We start from the raw sequence: 26852 nt of genomic DNA, 5'->3' as shown, positions 1-26852 counted from the left end.
ACCACAGAGGCCAATTTTTTGCTCCGATTTAGTTGAAATTTTGCACAGGGAGTAGAATTAGCATTGTAGCTATGAGTGCCAAATTTGGTTGAAATCGGTTCAGATTTAGATATAGCCCCCATATATAACTTTCGCCCGATTTACACTCATATGACCACAGAGACCAATTTTTAACTCCGATTTAGTTGAAATTTTGTACAGGGAGTAGAATTAACATTGTTGCTATGCGTGCCAAATTTGGTTGAAATCGGTTCAGATTTAGATATAGCTCCCATATACATGTTTTTCTGATTTCGACAAAAATGGTCAAAATACCAACATTTTCCTTGTAAAATCGCCACTTCTTAGTCGAAAAGTTGTAAAAATGACTCTAATTTTCCTAAACTTCTAATACATATATATCGAGCGATAAATCATAAACAAACTTTTTCGAAGTTTCCTTAAAATTGCTTCAAATTTAAACGTTTCCCATATTTTGTTACTAACATTGTGTTCCACACCCTAGTGCATTAGCCGACTTAAATCTATAGATTTTGTAGAAGTCTATCAAATTCTGTCCAGATCGAGTGATATTTAAATGTATGTATTTGGGACAAACCTTTATATATAGCCCCCAACACATTTGACGGATGTGATATGGTATCGAAAATTTAGATCTACAAAGTGGTGCAGGGTATAATATAGTCGGCCCCGCCCGACTTTAGACTTTCCTTACTTGTTAATTTATATAGAAAATTTATTTAGTTTTATATTTTATTTTTATTATAATTAAAATAGCAATAAATACAAAAGATTTAAGCACTAGAAAATGTGTGAACGACCTCTTTGGAACATTGTATATCTGTAGAAAATTTTGTCAACATTTTATTTCTATAGAGTATTTTTTCGAAATTTTATTTCTAAAGAAAATGTTGGCAATATTTGATTTCTAAAGACAATTTTGTCAACATTTTATTTCTATAGAAAATTGTGTCGAAATTTTATTTCTAAAGAAAATTTTGTCGAAATTTTATTTCTATAGAAAATTTTTGTATAATTTTATTTCTAAAGAAAATTTTGTCAAATATTTAATTCTAAAGAAAATTTTGTCAAAATTTTATTTTAATAGAAAATTTTGTCTAAATTTTATTTTAATAGAAAATTTTGTCTAAATTTTATTTCTATACAAAACTTTGTCAACATTTTATTTTATTGAAAATATTGTCGCCATTTTATTTTATAGAAATATTTTGTCAAAATTTTATATCTACAGAAAATTTTGTCAAAATTTTACTTTTTTTTAATTTTTGTCTAAATTGTATTTCTGTAAATGAGTTTGTCAAAAATTTATTTATGTAGAAAATTTGGTCAAAAGTTTATTTCTATAAAAAAAATTGTGAAAGTTTTATGTTTTTTGTGAAAATTGTATTCCTATAGAAAATGTTGTCAAAAATTTATACCCATGGGAACAATTTTGTCGAAATTTTATTTCTATAGAAAATTTTGTCAACATTTTATTTTAAAAAGATTTTTTCGATATTTTATTTTATAGAAAATTTTGTCAAAATTTTATCTTTTTAAAGAAACTTGTCAAAATTGTATTTAAAGAAATGTCAAGAATTTATTTATGTAGAAAATTTGGTCAAAAGTTTTTTTTTTTTTTTTTTTTAAATTTTATTTTTATAGAAAAATTTGTGAAAATTTTATTTCTATAGAAAATTTTGTCAAAATTTTATATCCATAGAAAATTTTGTTAAAACTTTATTTCTATACAATTTTTTTTCAAAATTTCATATCTATAGAAAATTTTGTGAAAATTTTATTTCTACACAAAATTTTGTCGAAATTTTATTTATATAGAAAAAATTTGGCAAATTTTTATTTCTATAGAAGATTTTATCAAAATTTAATTTTTATAGAAAATGTTGTCAAAATTTTATTGCTACAGATTATTTAATTTATATTGAAAATTTATTTCGTTTTATATTTATACCCTTCACCACTACTGTGGTACAGGGTATAATAAGTTTGTGCATTTGTATGTAACGCCAAGAAGGAGTAATCATAGACCAACCTTTTAGTATACGGATCGGCTTAGAATTAAATTCTGAGTCGATTTAGCGATGTCCGTCTGTCTGTCTGTCCGTCTGTCTGTCCGTCTGTCTGTCCGTCTGTCTGTCTGTCTGTTGATGTATTTTTGTGTGCAAAGTACAGCTCGCAGTTTTAGTCCGATTGTCGTAAAATTTGGTATAGGGTCCTGTTTCGGCTCAAAGACGATCCCTATTGATTTTGGAAAAAATCGGTTCAGATTTAGATATAGCTGCCATATATATTTTTCACCGATCTGGTCATAATTGGCGTGTATATCAACCGATCTTCCTCAAATTCCGTACATCCGAATATTTTATGAGTCTCGAAAAACTTGTAAAATATCAGCAAAATCGGTTCAGATTTAGATATAGCTCCCATATATAGCTTTCGCCCGATTTACACTCATTTGCCCACAGAGGCCAAGTTTTTGCTCCGATTTAGTTGAAATTTTGCATAGGGAGTAGAATTAGTGTTGTAGCTATGCGTGCCAAATTTGGTTGAAATCGGTTCAGATTTGGATATATCTCCCATATAAAGCTTTCGCCCGATTTACACTCATATGACCACAGAGGCCAATTTTTAACTCCGATTTAGTTGAAATTTTGCACAGGGAGTAGAATTAGCATTGTAGCTATGCGTGCCAAATTTGGTTGAAATCGGTTCAGATTTAGATATAGCTCCCATATATATGTTTTTCTGATTTCGACAAAAATGGTCAAAATACCAACATTTTCCTTGTAAAATCGCCACTGCTTAGTCGGAAAGTTGCAAAAATGACTCTAATTTTGCTAAACTTCTAATACATATATATCGAGCGATAAATCATAAATAAACTTTTTCGAAGTTTCCTTAAAATTGCTTCAGATTTAAACGTTTCCCATATTTATTTTTTACTAACATTGTGTTCCACCCTAGTGCATTAGCTGACTTAAATTTTTAGTCTATAGATTTTGTAGAAGTCTATCAAATTCTTCCAGATCGAGTGATATTTAAATGTATGTATTTGGGACAAACCTTTATATATAGCCCCCAACACATTTGACGGATGTAATATGGTATCGAAAATTTAGATCTACAAAGTGGTGCAGGGTATAATATAGTCGGCCCCGCCCGACTTTAGACTTTCCTTACTGGTTTTAATTTATTATAATCAAAATAGCAATAAATAAAAAAAGATTTAAGCACTAGAAAATGTGTGAACTACCTCTTTGGGAGCCACCGTGGTGCAATGGTTAGTATGCCCGCCTTGCATACACAAGGTCGTGGGTTCGATTCCTGCTACGACCGAACACCAAAAAGTTTTTCAGCGGTGGATTATCCCACCTCAGTAATGCTGGTGACATTTCTGAGGGTTTCAAAGCTTCTCTAAGTGGTTTCACTGCAATGTGGAACGCCGTTCGGACTCAGCTATAAAAAGGAGGTCCCTTGTCATTGAGCTTAACATGGAATCGGGCAGCACTAAGTGATAAGAGAGAAGTTCACCACTGTGGTATCACAATGGACTGAATAGTCTAAGTGAGCCTGATATCGGGCTGCCACATAACCTAACCTAACCTCTTTGCAAAGTCTACCAAAAATTAAGAATTCTACCAATCAATGAAAAATCTACCATTTTTGGTAGAATTCTACCAACTGTGGCAACCGTGATTATTTTCCCCCTGAGGCTATAGTGTCATATTGAGTTGCTTAAAATTTCAAACAAAGAGGATATATAATAGGGAAGTCAAGTGTGCTAAATTTGGTTGAAATCGTAAAAATATTTTTAAAAAGTAAAAATATTTTTAAAAATATTTCTAATCAAAAATAGCTGAATTTTATATATTGATTCAATTATTATTGAATACTCTGTAATCAACCAAAAAATAGTGTGAGAACAAAATTGAAAGATATGATTTTTTGGCGGCCTTTGTAAATTATTCTTTTTGGGTGTAAAAATTCCATAAATTTAAAAAATTGTCAACATTTTAATATCCTCAACATTTGGCTTTATTTCAAAAATCACCACCAATAACTAAACAAAATATTTAATTTGCTAAAATCGCACCATTCGTTCTTTTACACCATCCACGTAATTTAACCCAGTTTTCGACCAAAAAAAAGCTTACAATTGAAATATATATTTTTTTTTAATTATAGCTTAATTTTATTTTTGCATTCGAAACTCCATATCATAATCTATTCAAATCAGAAATTAGAATAAAAATATTTTTTTTTACCGCTATCGAAGCACTGTGCGCTTGTTTGGACACCACAACTATGACCCAGAATATATCTGCTTTATGGGGTTTCATAACGATGTTTTACCAACAGAACAACAAAGTTAGTATAACCCTCATCCTATGGTAGAGTGTAAAAAACTTTTAGGATTTTTCTACTGTGCTCTAGCCAAGACAGTAGATTACATACAAAATAATTTTCCTTTCTTTCTTTCGTAACAGCTAAATTGTCACAGCAAAACAAAAACCACTTTAAAAATTTAAAACTTTTAATGCAACCAAATTAACATAAAAATGTAATCAAACATTGTGAGTAAGTTGGAATTTTATCACGCATACGACAAAAAAGGATTGAATTTACTTTGGCTTATGCCTTCCGGGAATACAATTCGCTCAAAAGATATCTACCCAAATAATACGACACAAATTCCTTAAGGGCCTTGCCAAGCAAAGCAAACAAAAGCTTATAATGGAAAAATAGCTTAATCACAATTTAAATGTTTTGGTTTAAACCCATAACGGATGGAGGGGAGAAGTGAAGCCAGCAAGCAAGACGGAAATTAAGGATTTATTGTTTTTTTTTTTTTTTTTTTTTTTGCATGATTTCAATGAAAACCATAAGCTTTAAAAGCTACAAGTTTAAGATACTAGCATATGGTCCTCATTAAAAAGAGTCTTCAAAAAATGATATGAAAAAAAAATGATTATGATTTTCATTTTAAATTTGAAGGCCATTTGCATAAAGAAAATAAATTCCAATAATTCAAATAAACCCCAATTTCCTTCTTACGATAGTATTTTTCTCAGATTTAGAGCATTGTTCCATTTTAGAGAAGGGACGTATTTTCCTGGAGTCCATATACCTACTGACTAAAATACTATAATAAATTTCAAAAATTAAGATAAAATTGTATTCCTTGCTTTACACCAAATAAACACAGATATCCTTAGTAAATATTTAAGCAATCAATGCCCACATTTCCTTGAGGAATGTTTTGGGTACATTATGTGGCATACTTACACAGACTATCATAGAAATTCTTTCCGTTAACGATTCACTCAGTTATGAATTTGTTTTTGTACTCGTAGCCCATCATGTTTGCTTTGGCATTCTTTTATGTTGTCCCCATGGAGGTATTTTTGTTGGTAATTATTCTGTTTTCCAATCGTGTGAATATGTCAATAGAAGAATATTGGAAAAAAAGTTCCAGCATCCCAAGAGTTTATTAAACCTTTTTTTGTCGCTCTCTCCCTCTCTTTCCAATGCTAAAACAAACCAAACTAGAAAATATGGCCGTAATTTAGGCCAGGTCGAATCTTAAGTACCCAACACCATGACCCACATATAATAGGTTCCTTTGAAAACCCCTGGTCGTAAGAGTTTATTTCTTGATATATGGAAAATTTCATATGGATTTAATGAAGATCTAGATACAAAGATTTGAACTTCGAAACATTGCGGAAGAGCAATTTCCTTACGATCCGGTTGAAATTTGGCATGTGATCCTAACAACCGTGAAAAAATTAAATTGATATATACATATAAAATTTTCTATAGAAATAAAATTTTGACAAAATATTCAATAGAAATAAAATGTTGACAAAATTTTCTATAGAAATAAAATATTGACAAAATTTTCTTTAAAGATAATATTTTGACAAAAATTTCTAAAGAAAAAAAATTTTGAAAAAATTTTCTATAGAAATAAAATGTTGACAAAATTTTCTAAAGAAATAAAATTTTGGTAAAATTTTCTATAAAAACAAAATTAGACAAAATTTTCTATAGAAATAAAATTTCTACAAAATTTTCTATAGAAATAAAATTTCTACAAAATTTTCTATAGAAATAAAATTGTGACACAATTTTCTATAGAAATAAAATTTTGACAAAATTTTCTAATAAAATTTTGACAAAATTTTCTATAGAAATAAAATTTTTACAAAATATTCTACAGAAATAAAATTTTGACAAAATTTGCTTTAGAAATAAAATCTTGACCAAATTTTCTAAAGAAATAAAATTTTGATAAAATTTTCTAAATCAAATTTTGATAAAATTTTCTATAGAAATACAATTGTGACACAATTTTCTATAGAAATAAAATGTTGACAAAATTTTCTACAGAAATAAAATTTTGACAAAATTCTCTAAAAAAATAAAATTTTGAAAAAATTTTCTATAGAAATAAAATTTTGGCAAAATTTTCTATAGAAATAAAATTTTGACAAAATTTCCTAAAGAAATATAATTTTGAAAAAATTGTATATAAAAACAAGATTTGAAAAAATTTTCTATAGAAATAAAATTTTGACAAAATTTTCTTTAAAAATAAAATTTTGAAAAAATTTTCTATAGAAAGAAAATTTTGAAAAAATTTTTAATAGAAATAAAATTTTGACAAAATTTTCTATAGAAATAAGATTTTGAAAAAATATTCGATGGAAATAAAATTTTGACAAAATTTTCTATAGAAATAAAATTTTGACACAATTTTTTACAGAAATAAAATTTTGACAAAATTTTCTATAGAAATAAAAATTTGAAAAAATATTCGATAGAAAAAAAATTTTGACAAAATATTCGATAGAAATAAAATCTTGGCAAAGTTTTCTAGAAATAAAATGTTGACAAAATTTTCTAAACAAAAAAAAAAAGAAAATAGACAAAATTCTGTAAAGAAATAAAATTAAAAAAAATCTCTGTAGAAATAAAATTTTGACATCATTTTCTGAAGACATACATTTTTGACATCATTTTCTATAGAAATACAATTTTTACAAAATTTTCTATAGAAATAAAATTTTGACAAAATTTTCTATAGAAATACAATGTTGATAAAATTTTCTATAGTAATAAAATTGTGACACAATTTTCTATAGAAATAAAATGTTGACAAAATTTTCGAAAACAAAAAAAAATTCTGTATAAATAAAATTTTGAAAAAAAATCTATAGAAATAAAATTTTGAAAAAGTTTTCTATAGAAATAAAATTTTGACAAAATATCCTACAGAAATAAAATGTTGACAAAATTTTCTATAGAAACAAGATTTGACAACATTTTCTATAGAAATAAAATTTTGAAAAAATTTCTAAAGAAATAAAATTTTGACAAAATTTTTTATCAAGGGATTTGTAACTATATGAAAAGATGATGCACAATGGGAGTATCCGGCGTTTTATTTTCAATGTTTCCATAGATCAAATTCCTTGATGTAATTTGTCCATAAAGCTCGAAAAATAATTAATTGTAAAATTAAAATTTTGGTTAATTTGATTATTTCTATAGAAATAAAATTTTGACAAAATTTTCTATAGAAATAAAATTTTGACAAAATATTCGATAGAAAAAATTTTTGACAAAATATTCGATAGAAATAAAATTTTGACAATGTTTTCTATCGAAATATTTTTTTTTTTATATTATGGTCGTTTTTATTATATTCTACCTGTATATACGTATAAACTACCTTGAACTCATTTTGATCAACAATTATCAATTGGATAATTAAATAAAATTTTGATAAAATATTCGATGGAAATAAAATTTTGACAAAATTTTCTATCGAAATAAAATGTTGACAAAATTTTCTATAGAAATAAAATTTTAAAAAAATTTCCTATAGAAATAAAATTTTGAAAAAAAATTTAATAGAAATAAAATTTTGACAAAATTTTCTATAGAAATAAAATTTTGACAAAATATTCAATGGAAATAAAATTTTCACAAAATTTTCTATAGAAATAAAATTTTGACAAAATTTTCTTTAGAAATAAAATTTTGACAAAATTTTCAAAAGACATAAAATTTTGACATCATTTTCTAAAGACATAAAATTTTGACATCATTTTCTATAGAAATACAATATTGACAAAATTTTCTATAGCAATAAAATTTTGACAAAATTGTCTACAGAAATAAAATTTTGACAAAATTTTCTATTGAAATGAAATTTTGACAAAATTTTCTATAGAAATAACATTTTGATAAAATTTTTTATAAAAATAAAATTTTGATAAAATTTTTTATAGAAACAAAATTTTGACAAAAATTTCTATAGAAATAAAATTTTGACAAAATTTTCTATAGAAATAAAATTTTGATGAACTTTTTTATAGAAACAAAATGTTGACAAAATTTTCTATAGAAATAAAATTTTGGCAAAGCTTTCTATAGGAATAAAATTTTGGCAAAGCTTTCTATAGAAATAAAATTTTGACAAAATTGTCTAAACAAAAACAAAATTTTCTATAGAAATAAAATTTTGACAAAATTTTCTATAGAAATAACATTTTGACAAAATTTTCTATAGAAATAAAATTTTGACAAAATTTTCTATAGAAATAAAATTTTGATGATATTTTTTATAGAAACAAAATTTTGACAAAATTTTCAATAGAAACAAAATGTTAACAAAAAATAAAATTTTTATGAAATTTTCTAAAAGAAAAAAATTTGACAAAATTTTCTGAAGAAATAAAATTTTGACAAAACTTCCTGCAGAAATAAATTATTGCAAAATATTATTTTTTTGTAGTTTTTGGTAAAAGTAGCAGCAAAAAATTTGTTAAAGACTTTCTCAAAATATTAAAAAATGTTGTCTAAACTATTGTACCATAAATCTGATATTGGCTCAAAAAAGTCTAAAAAAAGGGTACTCAGTCATTCATATAAATCGATTCGCTGATTTTACTTCCGGAACCTCTTGGAGGAGCAAATTTATTTTCGGTAGGTATTATCGGTTGTATCTTTCAACCGTGCAAAAATTTGATATCAAGGTATCTTAAAACAATTTTGCCTTTTGCCTTCTCATATCACAGTATGACCAAGCGGATAATGGACACTCCTAAAGATATGCAATGAAAATTGTCAACAATAGAGAAAACGTGTTCCCTTCTGAAATGTTAATTTCATGGATTAATTTCGAATTTCTTAAGGATCAAAATTACATAAATGGTTTATATAATCGGAAATCAATATTTCAGTGTGTTACAAACAGAATGACAAATTAATTATACCCTCCAATTGATCATCCTAAAGTGGTGATGACCAGAGAATGCCTACAAGACTTCATTATTTCATTTTTATGGGAAGCATGGGGAAGAGGGAGATACATATTTGTTTCTCATTTTTTTCTCATACACCTTGGCACTGAATACATAATGTGAAGAAAACAAGCAAGCAAGCAAGTAATAAGAATTTCATGATTTTGTCCTTGACATGGTTGATAGTAAAAACAAAAAAGGCGATATTGCGTGGAGGCGGAATTCAGATCACCAAAGGGGTTTTGTGATTTACATGAAGTGGCTGCTGTCACACATGTCTCTTGTTTTGTAGCGTTTCTTAACGAGCAACTAACATGATTTTATCACCAAATTATTCCAGCCATTGGCAGTTTGGCTCACACATGTGACACTTCACATCGCAAGTCATTAAACCAAACAGGAGACAAGCAACAGTTTGACAGGATTTTATTTCGTTGTTTCATTATTGCGTCGTTGGAAAAGCCAACAAAACAAAAAGCCAATAAATATGTTAATGATGTGAGATAGGGGTTGTGTTAAGAAATTCATCATCAGCGGCATCAGGTTATTTTGGATAATTTAAATGAAGGTTTTTGATATTTGGTTTTTATTTTCACCATCATGGGATGGTGATGGAGGTACAATAATCGAAACCGAAATATCGATAAAGAAATTCTAAGACCGCAAAATTATGCCCGTCTGTCTGTCGTAATCACGTAATCTGCCAATGCTTCATTATTTAAGGCTGTAATAATGAAGCATTGGCAGATCAAATTCAACGATGAGCTATATTGGTCCACGTTTCGATATAGCTCCTATATAAACCAATCTCCCGATTTGATATCTTGAGCATATACAAGCCTCTACATTTATCCGATTTGCGTGATATGTAATGAGATATACCAAATTTGCTATAAATCTATCCATGTTTTGATATAGCCTCCATACAGACTGATCTCCTGTTTCGGCATAACATATGCTCTGTTATAGAAAAATATGGGAAATATTTATATATAAAACAATTTTTTGGCAACTACGCAAAATTGTATTTATGATTTATGGAACGATATATACACATAAAAAACCTAATTTGTGATTTTAACACGAAGTTACTTGATCCAATTAATTGTTTAATTGAAATGTCTTCAACCACAAAAATGATAGTATCAATCACATTTTTAATTGGGTATAAAAAATTCAGTTAATTTTTTAATTGATTCAATTAAAAATTAAATTGATGTTGATTACAAAACTCAATTATTTTTTATGCCCTCCACCATAGGATGGGGGTATATTAACTTTGTCATTCCGTTTGTAACTCATCGAAATATTGCTCTAAGACCCCATAAAGTATATATATTCTGGGTCGTGGTGAAATTCTGAGTCGATCTAAGTATGTCCGTCCGTCCGTCCGTCTGTAGAAATCACGCTAACTTCCGAACGAAACAAGCTATCGACTTGAAACTTGGCACAAGTAGTTGTTATGGATGTAGGTCGGATGGTATTGCAAATGGGTCATATCGGACCACTTTTACGTATAGCCCCCATTTAAACGGACCCCCAAATTTGGCTTGCGGACCTTCTAAGAGAAGCAAATTTCATCCGATCCGGCTGAAATTTAGTACATGGTGTTGGTATATGGTCTCTAACAACCATGCAAAAATTGGTCTACATCGGTCCATAATTATATATAGCCCCCATATAAACCGATCCCCCGATTCAGTCCATTGTGATACCACAGTGGTGAACTTCTCTCTTATCACAGAGTGCTGCCCGATTCCATGTTAAGCTCAATGACAAGGGACCTCCTTTTTATAGTCGAGTCCGAACGGCGTTCCACATTCCAGTGAAACCACTTAGAGAAGCTTTGAAACCAACTGAAATGTCACCAGCATTACTGAGGTGGGATAATCCACCGCTGAAAAACTTTTTGGTGTTCGGTCGTAGCAGGAATCTCTAGGAGCCACGGGCAAGGCGGTGGCTCCCAGAGAAGCCTCTAAGAGAAGCAAATTTCATCCGATCCGGCTGAAATTTGGAACATGGTGTTAGTAAAGGGTGATACGAGCTACACGCACGCAAAGCTGGCAAAATCGTTGCCAAATCAACCGTTACAAATGTAATTAAAGTGTTTGGGGAACGTTTGTCGACAGCCAGGAAGTCTGGATCGGGGGGAAATTGAAAACCGGAAGCCGCTGAGACGACAAAGAGAGTTGCCGGTAGTTTCAAGCGAAACCCTAACCTCTCTCTCCGAGATGCCGCAAATAAGCTGGGTGTATCCTCTACAACCGTGCATCGAGCCAAAAATCGAGCCGGACTATCGACTTTCAAGAAGGTAGTGACTCCAAATCGCGATGATAAACAAAATACGACGGCCAAAGCGCGATCCCGGAGGCTGTACACGACGATGCTGACGAAGTTTCACTTCGTGGTAATGGACGACGAAACCTACGTCAAAGTCGACTACAAGCAGCTTCCTGGACAGGAGTTTTATACGGCAAAAGGAAGGGGAAAGGTAGCAGATATTTTCAAGCACATAAAACTGTCAAAGTTCGCAAAGAAATATCTGGTTTGGCAAGCCATCTGTACCTGTGGCTTGAAAAGCAGCATTTTCATAGCTTCCGGGACTGTTAACCAAGAAATTTACGTGAAGAAACACGGTTGTTCCGTACTGTTTTGACCGGATTTGGCATCTTGCCATTACGGTAAAAAGGCCATGGAGTGATACGCCGCCAACAACGTGCAGGTGGTTCTCAAGGACAAGAACCCTCCCAACACGCCCAATTGAGAAATACTGGGCTATTGTCAAGCGGAACCTAAAGAAGACCAACAAAACTGCTAAGGACGAGAAGCAGTTCAAGGCAAACTGGCTTTCTGCGGCGAAGAAGGTGGGCAAGGTGGCTGTACAAAATCTGATGGCAGGTGTCACGCGTGAGGCCCGGCAATTCGGATTTGGAAAAGCGAAAGCCTAACTGAATATTTTTCCTGAATTTTATACTAATTGAACTTGAAAAAGAAATTTAATTTGATTTTTTAAATAAACGATTTCACCGATTTACACGCGTTTTCCCTTGACCACCCTTTATATGGTCTCTATGAAAAAATTGGTCCACATCGGTCAATAATTTTATATAGCTCCCATATAAACCGATCCCCCGATTTGGCTTTCAGAGCCTCTAAGTGAAGCAAAATTCATCTGATTAGTTGAAATTTTGTACATGGTGTTAGTACATGGTCTCTAATGACCATGCAAAAATTGGTGCACATCGGTGCATAATTATATATAGTCCCCATATAAACCGATCACCAGATTTGACCTCCGGAGCCTCTTGGAAGACCAAAATTCATCTGATTCAGTTGATATTTGGTACGTGATGTTAGTATATGGTATCCAACAACCATGCAGGAATTGGTTCATATCAGTCCATAATTATATATATAGCTCCCATATAAACCGATTCCGAAATTTGCTTTTGGAGCCTCTTGGAGAAGCAAATTTCATCCGAGTGAGTTGAAATTTTTGGATGACAGTCTTTCGTAGAAGTTTCTACGCAATCCATGGTGGAGGGTACATAAGATTCGGCCTGGCCGAACTTACGGCCATATATACTTATTTCTACTTACGACGCAGTTCTTGTGGACAAGTATTAGAAAGAACGCAATCAGGCTATTTTAAGTGCAAATTTTGGACAATTAAATTTTACAAAAAAAAAAAAAAATAATAATAATAATAAATAGAATAAAAAATAAAAAAAAAAACAATAATAAAAAAAACAAAATTTCATCCCCGCTGTGATTTGAACCTGTGCCGTTTGACTTTTTCGCTTCCATGGAAGTTCCTTTGAGAAGGTTTTGCAAATTACTAGAATTTTTGTTGATTTTTAATGGAAAAAATATATTTATACGAAAATATATGCCGAAAATAAAAAACAAAAACGATGTATAACATAACAAAATAATTTTTGAAAAAAATATTTGAAAAAAAATTGCCGCTGGTGAGATTTGAACCTGCGTTTCTTATTTTTTCGTTCATACTAACAAAGAACATATCAAGAAGCAATTAAAATGTTATTCCTTGGTGTCGTATTACGATCATATCACAATCATTTGAATTGACCTTTCGACGCTTTATGTTCAATGGCGTTTGTTGCTGAGTGTGCTAAGGCGGAGCGAAAAAGTTTTCCAAATTGTAAAAATTAGATAATAGGAAAATAATAGTGTAATAAAACATATGGATGAAAAAAAAGTGAAATTCAAATTAAACTCCAGGGCACATGCAAAGGATCCGAAAAGGGAGTACTTCCGTCCTATGACAAGACCATACAAAATTAATTGGAGATGATCCAAGTTTGCACTGCTTTCAGATCACAAATTGGGGATCCAAACTACTTTGTTGCAAGCTTTTTTTTTTGGCTGCGAAGTTTAACAAAATGTTTTTTTGTAAATTTATAATTTGATGATTTAACTTTGGGGAACCGTTTTTTCTTGAGAAAAATTCTATATAATTAAAGAATCTGCTAGAACAATTAGATTTCCAGGGAAACTCTTATATTTGAGCCATGGTGGTGAGTATCATATATTCGGTCGGGCTGAATGTATGGTTATATATATTTGGCTTCATTTTTATACCCTCCATCATAGGATGGGGGTATATTAACTTTGTCATTCCGTTTTTAACACATCGAAATATTGCTCTAAGATCCCATAAAGTATATATATTCTGGGTCGTGGTGAAATTCTGAGTCGATCTAAGCATGTCCGTCCATCTGTCCGTCCGTCCGTCCGTCCGTCTGTTGAAATCACGCTAACTTCCGAACGAAACAAGCTATCGACTTGAAACTTGGCACAAGTAGTTGTTATCGATGTAGGTCGGATGGTATTGAAAATGGGCCATATCGGTCCACTTTTACGTATAGCCCCCATATAAAGGGACCCTCAGATTTGGCTTGTGGAGCCTCTAACAGAAGCATATTTCATCCGATCCGGCTGAAATTTGGTATATGGTGTTGGTATATGGTCTCATCGGTCCATAATTATATATAGCCCCCATATAAACCGATCCCCAGATTTGGCTTGCCGAGCCTAAAAGAGAAGCAAATTTCATCCGATCCGGCTGAAATTTGGTACATGGTGTTGGTATATGGTCTCTAACAACCATGCAAAAATTAGTTCACATCGGTCCATAATTATATATAGCCCCCATATAAACCGATCCCCAGATTTGGCTTGCGGAGCCTCAAAGAGAAGAAAATTTCATCCGATCCGGCTGAAATTTGGTACATGGTGTTGGTATATGGTCTCTAACAATCATGCAAAAATTGGTCCACATCGGTCCATAATTATATATAGCCCCCATATAAACCGATCCCCACATTTGGCTTGCGGACCCTCAAAGAGAAGCAAATTTCATCCGATCTGGCTGAAATTTGGTACATGATGTTGGTATATGGTCTCTAACAACCATGCAAAAATTGGTCCACATCGGTTCATAATTATATATAGCCCCCATATAAACCGATCCCCAGATTTGGCTTGCGAAGTCTCCAAGAGAAGCAAATTTCATCCAATCCGGTTGTAATTTGGAACATGGTGTTAGTATATGATCTTTAACAACCGTGCCAGAATTGGCCCACATCGGTCCATAATTATATATAGCCCCCATATAAAACATTCTCCAGATTTGACCTCCGGAGCCTCTTGGAGGAGTTAAATTCCGATCCGGTTCAAATTTTATTTCTGTAGAAAATGTTGTCAAAATTTTATGTCTACTTTGTCAAACTGAATTATATACGTATTGGATCGATCTTTTTTGATGTAATATATACCACGTATGGACTTGCATACAATTTAGAAGATGGTGTTAGGAGGTTTTAAGATACCTTGCCATCGGCAAGCGTTACCGCAACTTAAGTAATTCGATTGTGGATGACAGTGTTTAGATGAAGTTTCTACGCAATCCATGATGGAGGGTACATAAGCTTCGGCCTGGCCGAACTTACGGCCGTATATACTTGTTAAAATTTTTATAATATCACCAGTTGGTATACAGTCTTGTTTAAACAAAATTTTATGTCAGCCAATATTTTCTTTCTTTGTGGGTTTTATTTTGAATGTACGGAGTAGATTTGAGACACATAAGTGTCCTGTCATGTTATTCTAAACTTCATAACACGTTGTAGCCTGACATTAAAACACAAGAGCACTCAAATGGAAACGAAAATTGAACCCATTTTGATGCTTGTAATATGTCTACCAAAAAACAACCAGAACCCCTAAAATGCTTTTCCTTTTAGAAGTTATTCTCGCTCTCTCTCTTTGACAGAAAAGAAAAATAAATTACAATTGACAGATTGTGCTACATCAGGGACATGATGTTGTCTGCCTACTTCTTCTATTCTTTGGTTAAACCTAAAGGTAAAAAAAATGAAAAGGAGGAAAACGTTCCATACTTTTTTTTTGCTTTCCAAAATTTAAATTGACACCTTTCAACGATACATGAAAAGGTGGCAACATATCTTTGTTGTTGCTTTTCTGGCTGAAAGCATCATGTCCTTACATGTCATACATAAAGCAACAGTTAAGTTTGAAATGCCACGTGTTCTGTTTCTTTTAAATGGCATGAATTTACAGTTTTTCCCCCTCAGAGTGCCAAGTTTCGGAAATTTTGTTTTAAAGGCTTTTCTATAAAATTGTCAATGTATTTAACCAAGGGATTATCTCATGCTTGGACATAGAACAATGAAGGTTGTGTGTTTCTTAAAACTTAGAGCTTATTGTTTTTATTAAAGATTTGAGAAATATTTTTAGGGAAGAAAAATATGAATGAGTCGTGCACAGAAAAAAAAAAATATCACCAAAATATTTCCAATTAAAAATTTGATTAAAATTGGAAACGTAATTAATGAAAAAAAAAATTGTTACAATTAACTTTTTAATCAAATTAGAAAATAAAATCAATTAAGAAATTTATTGAAAATGTTGAAATATTATTTTACAATATTTTATTACGAGCTTATTGGTCAGTAAAGATTAAGGAATTGATTTATTACGAAGCTATTGAAAAGAAGACGACAGATACCAATTCATAAGCCTGACTAGACATAACAGGTTGGCAGATAAGTCGCCGGTCTAACAAAGAAAAACACATTTTTTTGTCAAAATTCATTTTTAGTATTCAACATAGTTCCATACAACGATTATAACGACCTTCCAATTTTTTGATACCATTTTGGTAGTACTCCTTGGGTTTTGCCTAAAAATAGCCTCAGTTTCGGCGATCACCTCTTCATTGCAGCCAAATTGTTTCCCTGCGAGCATCCTTTTGAGGTCTGAGAATAGAACAAGTATATACGGCCGTAAGTTTGGCCAGGCCGAAGCTTATGTACCCTCCACCATGGATTGCGTAGAAACTTCTACTGAAGACTGTCATCCACAATCGAATTACTTGGGTTGCGGTAACACTTGCCGATGGCAAGGTATCTTAAAACTTCCTAACACCGTAATATATACCACATAGTCCATACGTGGTATATATTAAACCAAAAAAGGCAGATTAAATACGTATATAATTAAGTTTAAAGTTTCTATAGAAATAAAATTTTGACAAAATAAAATTTTGAAAACATTTTCTATTGAAGTAAAATTTGGAAAAAAATTCCTATAGAAATAAAATTTGGAAACCATTTCTATAAAAATAAAATTTGGAAAAAATTTTCTATAGAAATAAAATTTGGAAAAAATTTTCTATAGAAATAAAATTTTGACAAAATTTTCTATAGAAATAAAATTTTGACAAAATTTTCTATAGAAATAAAATTTTGACAAAATTTTCTATAGAAATAAAATTTGGAAAACAATTTCTATAGAAATAAAATTTTAAAAAAATTTTTCTATAGAAATAAAATTTTGACAAAATCTTCTATAGAAATAAAATTTAAAAAAAAAAATTCAATAGAAATATAATTTTGGTAGATTATTTTTGGCTCGAATGGCAAAAATGATTATGAACCGAATAAAATTTTAACAAAATTTTCTATAGAAAAAAAATTTTGACAATTTTTTTAGTAGATTCTATAGTAGATTCTATAGAAATAACATTTTAAAAAAACTTTCTATAGAAATAAAATTTTGACAAAATTTTCTATAGAAATAAAATTTTGACAAAATTTTTAATAGAAATAAAATTTTGACAAAATTTTCTATAGAAATAAAATTTTGACAAAACTTTCTATAGAAATAAAATTTTGGTAGATTATTTTTTGCTCGAGTGGCAACCATGATTATATAACCGAATAAAATTTTAACAAAATTTTATAAAGAAATAAAATTTTGACAAAATTTTCTATAGAAATAAAATTTTGACAAAATTTTCTATAGAAATAAAATTTTGACAAAATTTTCTATAGAAATAAAATTTTGAAAAAATTTTCTATAAAAACAAAATTTTAGTAGATTATTTTTGGCTCGAGTGGCAACCATGATTATGAACCGATATGGACCAATTTTTGTGTGATTGCGGATCGGATATATATAACTCCTCCAAGAGGCTCCGGAGGACAAATCTGGGGATCGATTTATATGGGGCCTATATATAATTATGGGCCGATGTGAACCAATTTTTGCATGGTCATTAGAGAACATTTACCAACACCATGTACCAAATTTCAGCCGGATCGGATGAATTTTGCTCTTCCAAGAGGCTGCGGAGGACGAATCTGGGGATCGGTTTATATGGGGGCTATAGATAATTATGAACCAATGTGGACCAACTTTGCATGGTTTTTAGAAATCATATACTAACACCACGTACTAAATTTCAACTGAATCAGATGAATTTTGATTTTCCAAGAGGCTCCGGAGGACAAATCCGGGGATCGATTTATATGCGGCCTATATATAATTATGGGCCGATGTGAACCAATTTTTGCATGGTCATTAGAGAACATTTACCAACACCATGTACCAAATTTCAGCCGGATCGGATGAAATATGCTTCTGTTAGAGGCTCCACAAGCCAAATCTGAGGGTCCCTTTATATGGGGGCTATACGTAAAAGTGGACCGATATGGCCCATTTGCAATACCATCCAACCTAATCAATAACAACTACTTGTGCGATTTACTCTTTTTTAATAATGGACTCACTATTAGTGGCATAATAACTCTATAGGTGCAAAATCAATTATAGCTCCTAATATCGGTTCCTAAGATCAGTACACCTTAATGTTCTTGAATATGGAAATCCGGTTTATCACACAAACCTATACCATTGATACCCTACAAATAATGTTTACTAATTCAGTAGGGGTGGTTTAGGGTACTATATAGTCGGCACCGTCCGACTTTCTGCTTTACTTAATTATTTTATATTCCAACAAATCCCTACTTACGTGAAGCAAAAACTAAAACCCACACATAATATTTTTTTCAATGGTAAGATTCATAACATATCCACACTTCAGCTTCTATATCCTTTGTCAGGACTCATGGGTATAAAAGGATGGGGAAAACATAAGGATATTACAACTCAATATATTTTTTTTTCTTTTCTCCTACATAAATTGGAAAATAATGGAAATATACCATGTAAGAGAGGGAATAAAATCGAGGAAATACTTAAGCATGAATCCTATCATGAGAAATTTTCATTAATTTTTCTTTTAATATTATTATTTTTTTTTTCTTTCTATTTTTTGCTTTATTTATGATCGAAATCAAAACGTTTTTATTGTCATAGATTAGATTAAAGAATGATAATGGCTCTATTAATTCTATTATGCTTCAAGGACATATGGCTGAACGTGTGAACATATGAATGATTTGCTTCTTTTCATCATAAATCACAATGTGGGGGTGTTTTCGATTAATTGAAATTTGAAGAAAGATGACATAAATTTATGACCACATATTTTCACGCCACCCCTCGCATGGCATATGCTGTTCATGGAGTTATTTGAAAAGAAAATTAATATATATTGAAAATAATAACAATGTTTTCAAAATTTTTAAACTTTTATTCCAGGAAAGTCCAAAGCGTCATCATCTATAATCGATTAAATATACATATACAGGGTAGCTGATGTGTAATGTAATAAAATAAAGGCTTATATATTATATAATTTATTATTTTATTCTTCAAAAGCATAAAATGTCGAAAAAACATAAAATGTCTGAATAAATTTATAATTTTTTCGAATTGACTAGGCTTGACACGAATTATAGCCTCCAAATGGCCGAGAAAGCCATCACGGTTCTGCGGTATTTTGACCCATTCGCGGCGAAAAATAGTCATGTGATGATCGACATTTTGATATATTTTATTGTCAACTTCATTATCAAAAATGCATGAGACAGAAAAACCCATAACATTGAGATTCGGAGATTTTCATGGTCATTATGCGATAGAAATCAATCGATAAACCTTCGTTTTAAGCACGAACCATTGACCCATTCCTTGTGAAACGTCACCTTGAGATGATCGAAACTTTCGAATTTTTAGTGTCAAACTTACTGTCCAACATGCGCCAAAGGCAAACGTCTAACGGATTGCGATCCGGAGATTTTGGTGGCAATTTGTAACGACAGGTTTTCCCCTCAAGGCTAGGGTTTTGCTCACGTGGCCGGGTTCGTCACAGAAATTTGTTTGTTTCAGAGACAAAGAGAGCACAAGAGGTTATTAGGTTTTATGTTAGAGTGAGTGTTTATTGAGAATCAATTGAGTTGCCTAGGCGGTACACATTATCTTGCAGCCTTAACTATCGATAATATACTCGGTCGACGGTGGCGTATCACTTCACGGTTCAGTTCGTTGAGTGGGTGGTAAAGGGTGATACGGTCAAAATTTGGTCAAGGGAAAACGCGTGTAAATCGGTGAAATCGTTTATTTAAAAAATCAAATTAAATTTATTTTTCAAGTTCAATTAGTATAAAATTCAGGAAAAATATTCAGTTAGGGTTTCGCTTTTCCAAATCCGAATTGCCGGGCCTCACGCTTGACACCTGCCATCAGATTTTGTACAGCCACCTTGGCCACCTTCTTCGCCGCAGAAAGCCAGTTTGCCTTAAACTGCTGCTCGTCCTTAGCAGTTTTTTTGGTCTTCTTTAGGTTCCGCTTAACAATAGCCCAGTATTTCTCAATTGGGCGGAGCTCTGGCGTGTTGGGAGGTTTCTTGTCCTTGGGAAGCACCTGCACGTTGTTGGCGGCGTACAACTCCATGGCCTTTTTACCGTAATGGCAAGATGCCAAATCCGGTCAAAACAGTACGGAACAACCATGTTTCTTCAGGAAGGGCAGCAGACGTTTATTCAAACACTCATTCACGTAAATTTCTTGGTTGACAGTCCCGGAAGCTATGAAAATGCTGCTTTTCAAGCCACAGGTACAGATGGTTTGCCAAACCAGATATTTCTTTGCGAACTTTGACAGTTTTATGTGCTTGAAAATATCTGCTACCTTTCCCCTTCTTTTTGCCGTATAAAACTCCTGTCCCGGAAGCTGCTTGTAGTCGGCTTTGACATAGGTTTCGTCGTCCATTACCACGCAGTCAAACTTCGTCAGCATCGTCGTGTACAGCCTCCGGAATCGCGCTTTGGCCGTCATATTTTGTTTATCATCGTGATTTGGAGTCACTACCTTCTTGTAAGTCGATAGTCCGGCTCGTTGTTTGGCTCGATACACGGTTGTAGACGATACACCCAGCTTATTTGCGGCATCTCGGAGAGAGAGGTTAGGGTTTCGCTTGAAACGACCGGCAACTCACTTTGTCGTCTCAGCGGCTTCCGGTTTTCGATTTCCCCCCGGTCCGGACTTCCTGGATGTCGACAAACGTTCCCCAAACACGTTAATTACATTTGTAACGGTTGATTTGGCAACTTTTAGCGATTTTGCCAGCTTTGCGTGCGAGTAGCTCGGATTTTCGCGTTGCGCGAGCAAAATTTTGATACCCTGTTCTTCTTGCTTGGACGGCATTTTGACAACTGAAGAGTGAATTCCAAAATCAAAATAGGAGCAACATTCTACACACACACACCTTCAAAATGAGGGGTGTTCAGGTTTTTTAAATGCAAAATTCAAAGAAATACGTCAAGTTTATATTGACCAAATTTTGACCGTATCACCCTTTATATGAAACCACGCCACCTGGGGTGCAGATCACGATGTTGCAGACGACAAAACTCGGGGAAGTAGGTCCGTAGGGAGTCGTGTCTCGGTGACGTGGGTCGAGTGAGTTCACGTGATCCTATCACGTCCGTGTGGAAGTGGTCAGTGGCGGCTAGGACGCACTGTTCCAATATGCGTCGAAAGTCGTGTCCCGGTGACGCGGGTCGGTGGCGAGTGAACTCACGTGATCCTAGTCACTGTCACGTCTGTGTGGAGGTGGTCAGTGGCGTCTAGGACACACGTATCGCCTTGGAAATGCCTGGGGACAACAGCGGCGCATGTTGACGCACTGTATCCAATTGTGGTTGTGTCTGGGAGCTCGGGGCTTCAGTGGCCGTGAAGAACTCACTGCATCCAATTGGTGATGGCAACGGTGGCTGTCACTGTACTAGCCTTGTCTGAAATCTGTGGATGTGAGGACTAGCGGTATCCTGTCACTATAGAGTCGTGTTTAAGTGAACGTGATACCAGTGGCAGCGAGGACTCGCGGTATCCTCTCACTGTTGAGTCGTGCCTAAGTGAACGTGATACCAGTGGCTGCGAGGACTCGCGGTATCCTGTCACTTTTGAGTCGTGTCTAAGTGAACGTGATACCAGTGACTGTGAAGACGCACTGTAACTCAGTACTTGTCGTGTCTTGCTGGTGTCTCAATCCGTGTCTTGTCTTGCTGATGTCCAAGTGGCGTACGTCTTAACTCACACTGAAAAAAATATTGTCGTGTAGTCAAAGATTTCATGTCTTTAAAATACGGATGCAAATTTTGCTTAGTAAAGAAGACGCATTTTTCTAATACAAAGTTTTTTTTCCTTGTCCAAAAGCCGATAAACTTTTCAATGAAGTCGTATTGTCCTTATAATTAACTGATTTCACTTAAAAATGGGTACCATAACATGAAAGAAAAAATGTTTGGGCTAAAGACTTTAATAATTCAGACAAAATTCTTTAAATTTAATGAAATTGTCTTTAAATTTGTTGTCTTTTTGCATCTTGACTTCAAAGTAAAAAATCGTTCAAATATAGGACATGTTTTCCAACACTTTATTTTAAAAACGTGTTTTACTTGTCTTTAAAATAAAGTCGAGTCTTAATTTGGAAAATGAAGTTATCGTTAACTCGTTTTAAAAGAACTTTGATAGCATATGAAGAAAAAAAGCTGAAAAAGCGAAAAATTAAATTTTGCTTCCTAGAAACAAGTACACAAAACCCAAGTTTAAAAGAGAATTGTGTTTTAAAAGTATCTTTACGTGTATTCTCCGCTTCTTTGGCTCGGAATCAATACCAAAATTTTTAAAGTAAAGACAAAATCTTTGGAACCGGGCATACTTTTTTTCAGTGCACTTGAAATTCTATGATCTAATTCAACTCACCCACTTGCCTGGTCACTTGTTCACTCAAAACTGAGTTCCTTGTTTGACCTACTTTGCCCTTTTATATTGTCCCTACGCATCGCTGCTGCTGTCTACTCACTGCATCCAATTGATGACGTGTCCAGTTGGTGATGGCAACGGTGGCTGTCAACGACTCACTGTACTAGCCTTGTCTGACGGGTCGTGACACCTGTGGCTGTGAGGACTCGCGGTATCCTGTCACTGTAGAGTCGTGTCGTGTCTAAGTGAACGTGATACCAGTGGCAGCGAGTACTCGCGGTATCCTGTCACTGTTGAGTCGTGCTGTGTCTAAGTGAACGTGATACCAGTGACTGTGAAGACGTACTGTAACTCAGTACTTGTCGTGTCTTGCTGGTGTCTCAATCCGAGTCGTGTCTTGTCTTGCTGATGTCCAAGTGGCGTAAGTCTTAACTTTCTATACCAATGAAATGTTGGCAACATTTTCAATAGAAATAAAATTTTGTATAAATTTTCTATATAAATAAAATTTTGTAAAAATATTCCATAGAAATAAAATTTTGATAAAATTAAATTTTGACAAAGTTTTGTATATTAATTAAATTTTGACTGTATTTTCTATAGAAATAAAATTTTGACAAAATAATTTTTTTTTAAATTTGGTAGATTTGTGGCCAAATTTTCTTCCAGTTATTGTATATTATTTTTGGCACGATTGACAACTATATCCCGCCGTCGATGAATACGAGCGGGGAGCGAACATCGGCCGTGACGGCGACTAACATTATTACACCCAGAATAGGATCATCTCGTAGAGCAAAATTTAATTTTTGGACTGTGAAAAGGTAACCGATTTATCGCAACCTTGTCGGACGTTATATATATGAGTCTACCGATTTTGTGCATCGGTGAGCTATTGACCTTTTTGGAACTTCGAAACCAAGCTCAATATGCGTTGCATCTAATCTTGCGATATATAAAGAAAGTAATCGTCTTCAATCAACTTTTTAATTGAATATATTTCAGGGATGTTTTCTCTGTGAAGAAGAACAGTTAAGTATATTTATTTTACTTTTTCCAGTCTTATGTCGCTCCTATTTAGTTTAATACGAAATGGTCTATTAGCCAACAGATAGTCTTACCTATTTCCACGAATGACATTAACCAAGTCAAATATTAACTTTAAACCTGCTACACCAGGGATCATTTGAACACTTTGTGCTCTTTGTGCTTTTTATTGCATTCGAAGAATTTTATTTAAATCTCATTGGATCTATAGATGAACTCGTCACTGTTCACCCGGCTCACACTGTAATTGCTATTTAATGTTTGACACTAATGTTTTGTACTTACCCCGATTTCCACGTAAATGGTGTAAATTGGATATGGCAGAGCAATCACCATACCCGTCAGCCAAGTGGCACAGCAACACACGAATGCTGGAAAGCGTCCTTTCAAAGGATTACCAAGCCAACGCATACGGTCCCAGGCTATCAAAATATGTGTTATCATGGCAACATGAAGTGGAATATCCTGTTGACATCCCAAACGCCCCATCAAGGATGTGTCGTCGTCGTACACAATCAGTCAGTCAGTTGGAAAAAGATCAAGTGGATGAATGGCGACAGACAGACAGATGTATATAAAATATTAAGAAGAAATAAGAAAAAGAGACAAAATGCAATATGGAATTAGATTTTTTTTTTCGTATTTCATAATGTGCCTTTTAATTATGATAGAAATTTAGTATTCACTTTATAAATTTGGACGACAGAGCATACGATGAGCTAAGTTGATATAATATTTCTTGAAAACTCCTACACACAGATTTATTTGATGAATTTAATTTTACTAAAAGAATATTATTAATTAAATATATACACCCAAAATATTACGTTAGTAGACGCCACAGAGTCGGCGGGAAAAAGCGAAACAGTCACGGAAATACCAAAAATTCAAAATTTTATTTCTATAGAAAATTTTGTCGAAATTTTATTTCTATAGAAAATTTTATAAAAATTTTATTTCTATAGAAAATTTTGTCAAAATTTTATTTCTATAGAAAATTTTGTCAAAATTTTATTTCTATTGAAAATCTTCCCAAAATTTTATTTCTATAGAAAATTTTGTCAAAATTTTATTTTTATAGAAAATTTTGTCAAAATTTTATTTCTATAGAAAATTTTGTCAAAATTTTATTTTTATAGAAAATTTTGTCAAAATTTTATTTCTATAGAAAATTTTGTCAAAATTTTATTTCTATAGAAAATTTTGTCAAAATTTTATTTCTATTGAAAATCTTCCCAAAATTTAATTTCTATAGAAAATTTTGTCAAAATTTTATTTCTATAGAAAATTTTCCCAAACTTTTATTTCTATAGAAAATTTTGTGAAAATTTTATTCTATTGAATATTTTGTCAAAATTTTATTTTAATGAAAATTTCTAAAGGAAATCTCGTCAAAATTTTATTTCTATAGAAAATTTGTCAACATTTTTTTTTTCTATAGAAAAATTTGTCAAAAATTTATTTCTATATAAACAATTTTGTCAAAATTTTATTTTTATAGAAAATTTGTAAAACGTTATTTCTATAGGAAATTTTGTCAAAATTTTATTTTTATAGAATATTTGTTAAAACTTTATTTCTATAGGAAATTTTTCAAAATATCATTTCTACATTGAAACAAATATTTACGTAATATTAACGAGTATGCAACCTAAATTTTAGGATACGCAATTTACAAAATATTAAGGACAAATTTCTTTAAAATAATTCAATTTTAATTAAAAAAGTTTATAATTTTTCAAAAAAAAAATTCTTTAAATTTAGGACACACATTTTTCAATATTGCGACGCACCATTAAATTCGTATGTCTTTGAACTAAGGCAATTTTTCGTTAACTTTTTTCGTTAAAACCATTTTTGATTTAAAGAAATTGTCTTCAAATGAACTGAAATATTGAATCTTTGGATTTAAAATAAAAAGGCTTCAAATATACGCTAAGAACTTTTTTGAGGATTTAGCATCTTTAGTTTATAGTTACTTTGGAACTAAGAAAACATTTGTTAACAGGAGTTTAATGATAAACATTTGGAATTTTAAACTGGCATTTGTTTGCACGTGAATAACTTTATAAATATACCGCGAAACGAGAAGGAAAATTCGACAAAAGAGATCTGTATCATAATATTAATCTTATTGATCCTAGATTTGAAGCCGCAAAGGTCGCTAAAAAAGTCTCTATATTAAAGAAGCCCCATCTTTGGCACGGAATCGATATTAAAATCTTTAAACGAAGGTCAAAATCTTTCGATCCGAGTAAACTGTTTTTTTAATGTATAGGAAATTTTGCCAAAATTTTATTACTATTGAAAATTTTGTAAAGATTTTATTTCTATAGAAAATTTTGACAAAATTTTTCTTCTATTGAAAATGTTGTCATAATTTTATTTCTATAGAAAATTTTGTTAAAAAATTTATTTCTATAGAAAATTTTGTTAAAAATTTATTTCTATTGGGAATATTAGCATAACTTTGTTTCTATTTGAAATATTACCAAAATTTTATTTCTATCGGAAATTTCGTCACAATTTTATTTCTATCGGAAATTGTGTCAGAATTTCATTTCTATAGAAAATTTTGTCAAAATTTTATTTCTATAGAAAATTTTGTTAAAAATTTATTTCTATTGGAAATATTACCAAAAATTTAATTTTTATTGGAATTTTTGTAAAACTATTATTTCTATAGGAAATGTTTTTTTATGTCTATACGAAATTGTATTAATGTTTTATTTCTATAGAAAATTTTGTCAACATTTTATATCTATAGAAAATTTTGTCAAAATTTTATTTCTACAGGAAATTTTGTTACAATCTCAATTTGATTTCTATCGGAAATTTTGTCAAAATTTTATTTCTATAGGACATTGTGTCTATAGGAAATTGTATCAATGTTTTAATAATGTGTTTTAGAAAATGTGGTCAAAATTTTATTTCTATATACAAGATTTTGACAAAATATTACTTTTA

The 26852-nt window shown here is 31.7% G+C and overlaps 1 protein-coding gene across 1 annotated transcript in view; it reads right to left on the bottom strand.

Moving 5' to 3' along the window:
• Positions 1-26852, bottom strand: part of LOC142231415 (uncharacterized) — a 119428-nt gene that overhangs the window by 43553 nt on the left and 49023 nt on the right. The window contains exon 2 of the mRNA XM_075302023.1: positions 24171-24350. Within this exon, the coding sequence (XP_075158138.1) occupies positions 24171-24350 (180 nt within the window). The remainder of the gene's footprint in view (positions 1-24170; positions 24351-26852) is intronic.

The sequence above is a fragment of the Haematobia irritans genome, chromosome 3, assembly GCF_050003625.1.
Source record: "Haematobia irritans isolate KBUSLIRL chromosome 3, ASM5000362v1, whole genome shotgun sequence".
Taxonomy (NCBI): Eukaryota; Metazoa; Arthropoda; class Insecta; order Diptera; family Muscidae; genus Haematobia; species Haematobia irritans.
Note: the sequence above shows the minus strand (reverse complement) of the source record. Positions and strands in the feature narration are given on the sequence as shown.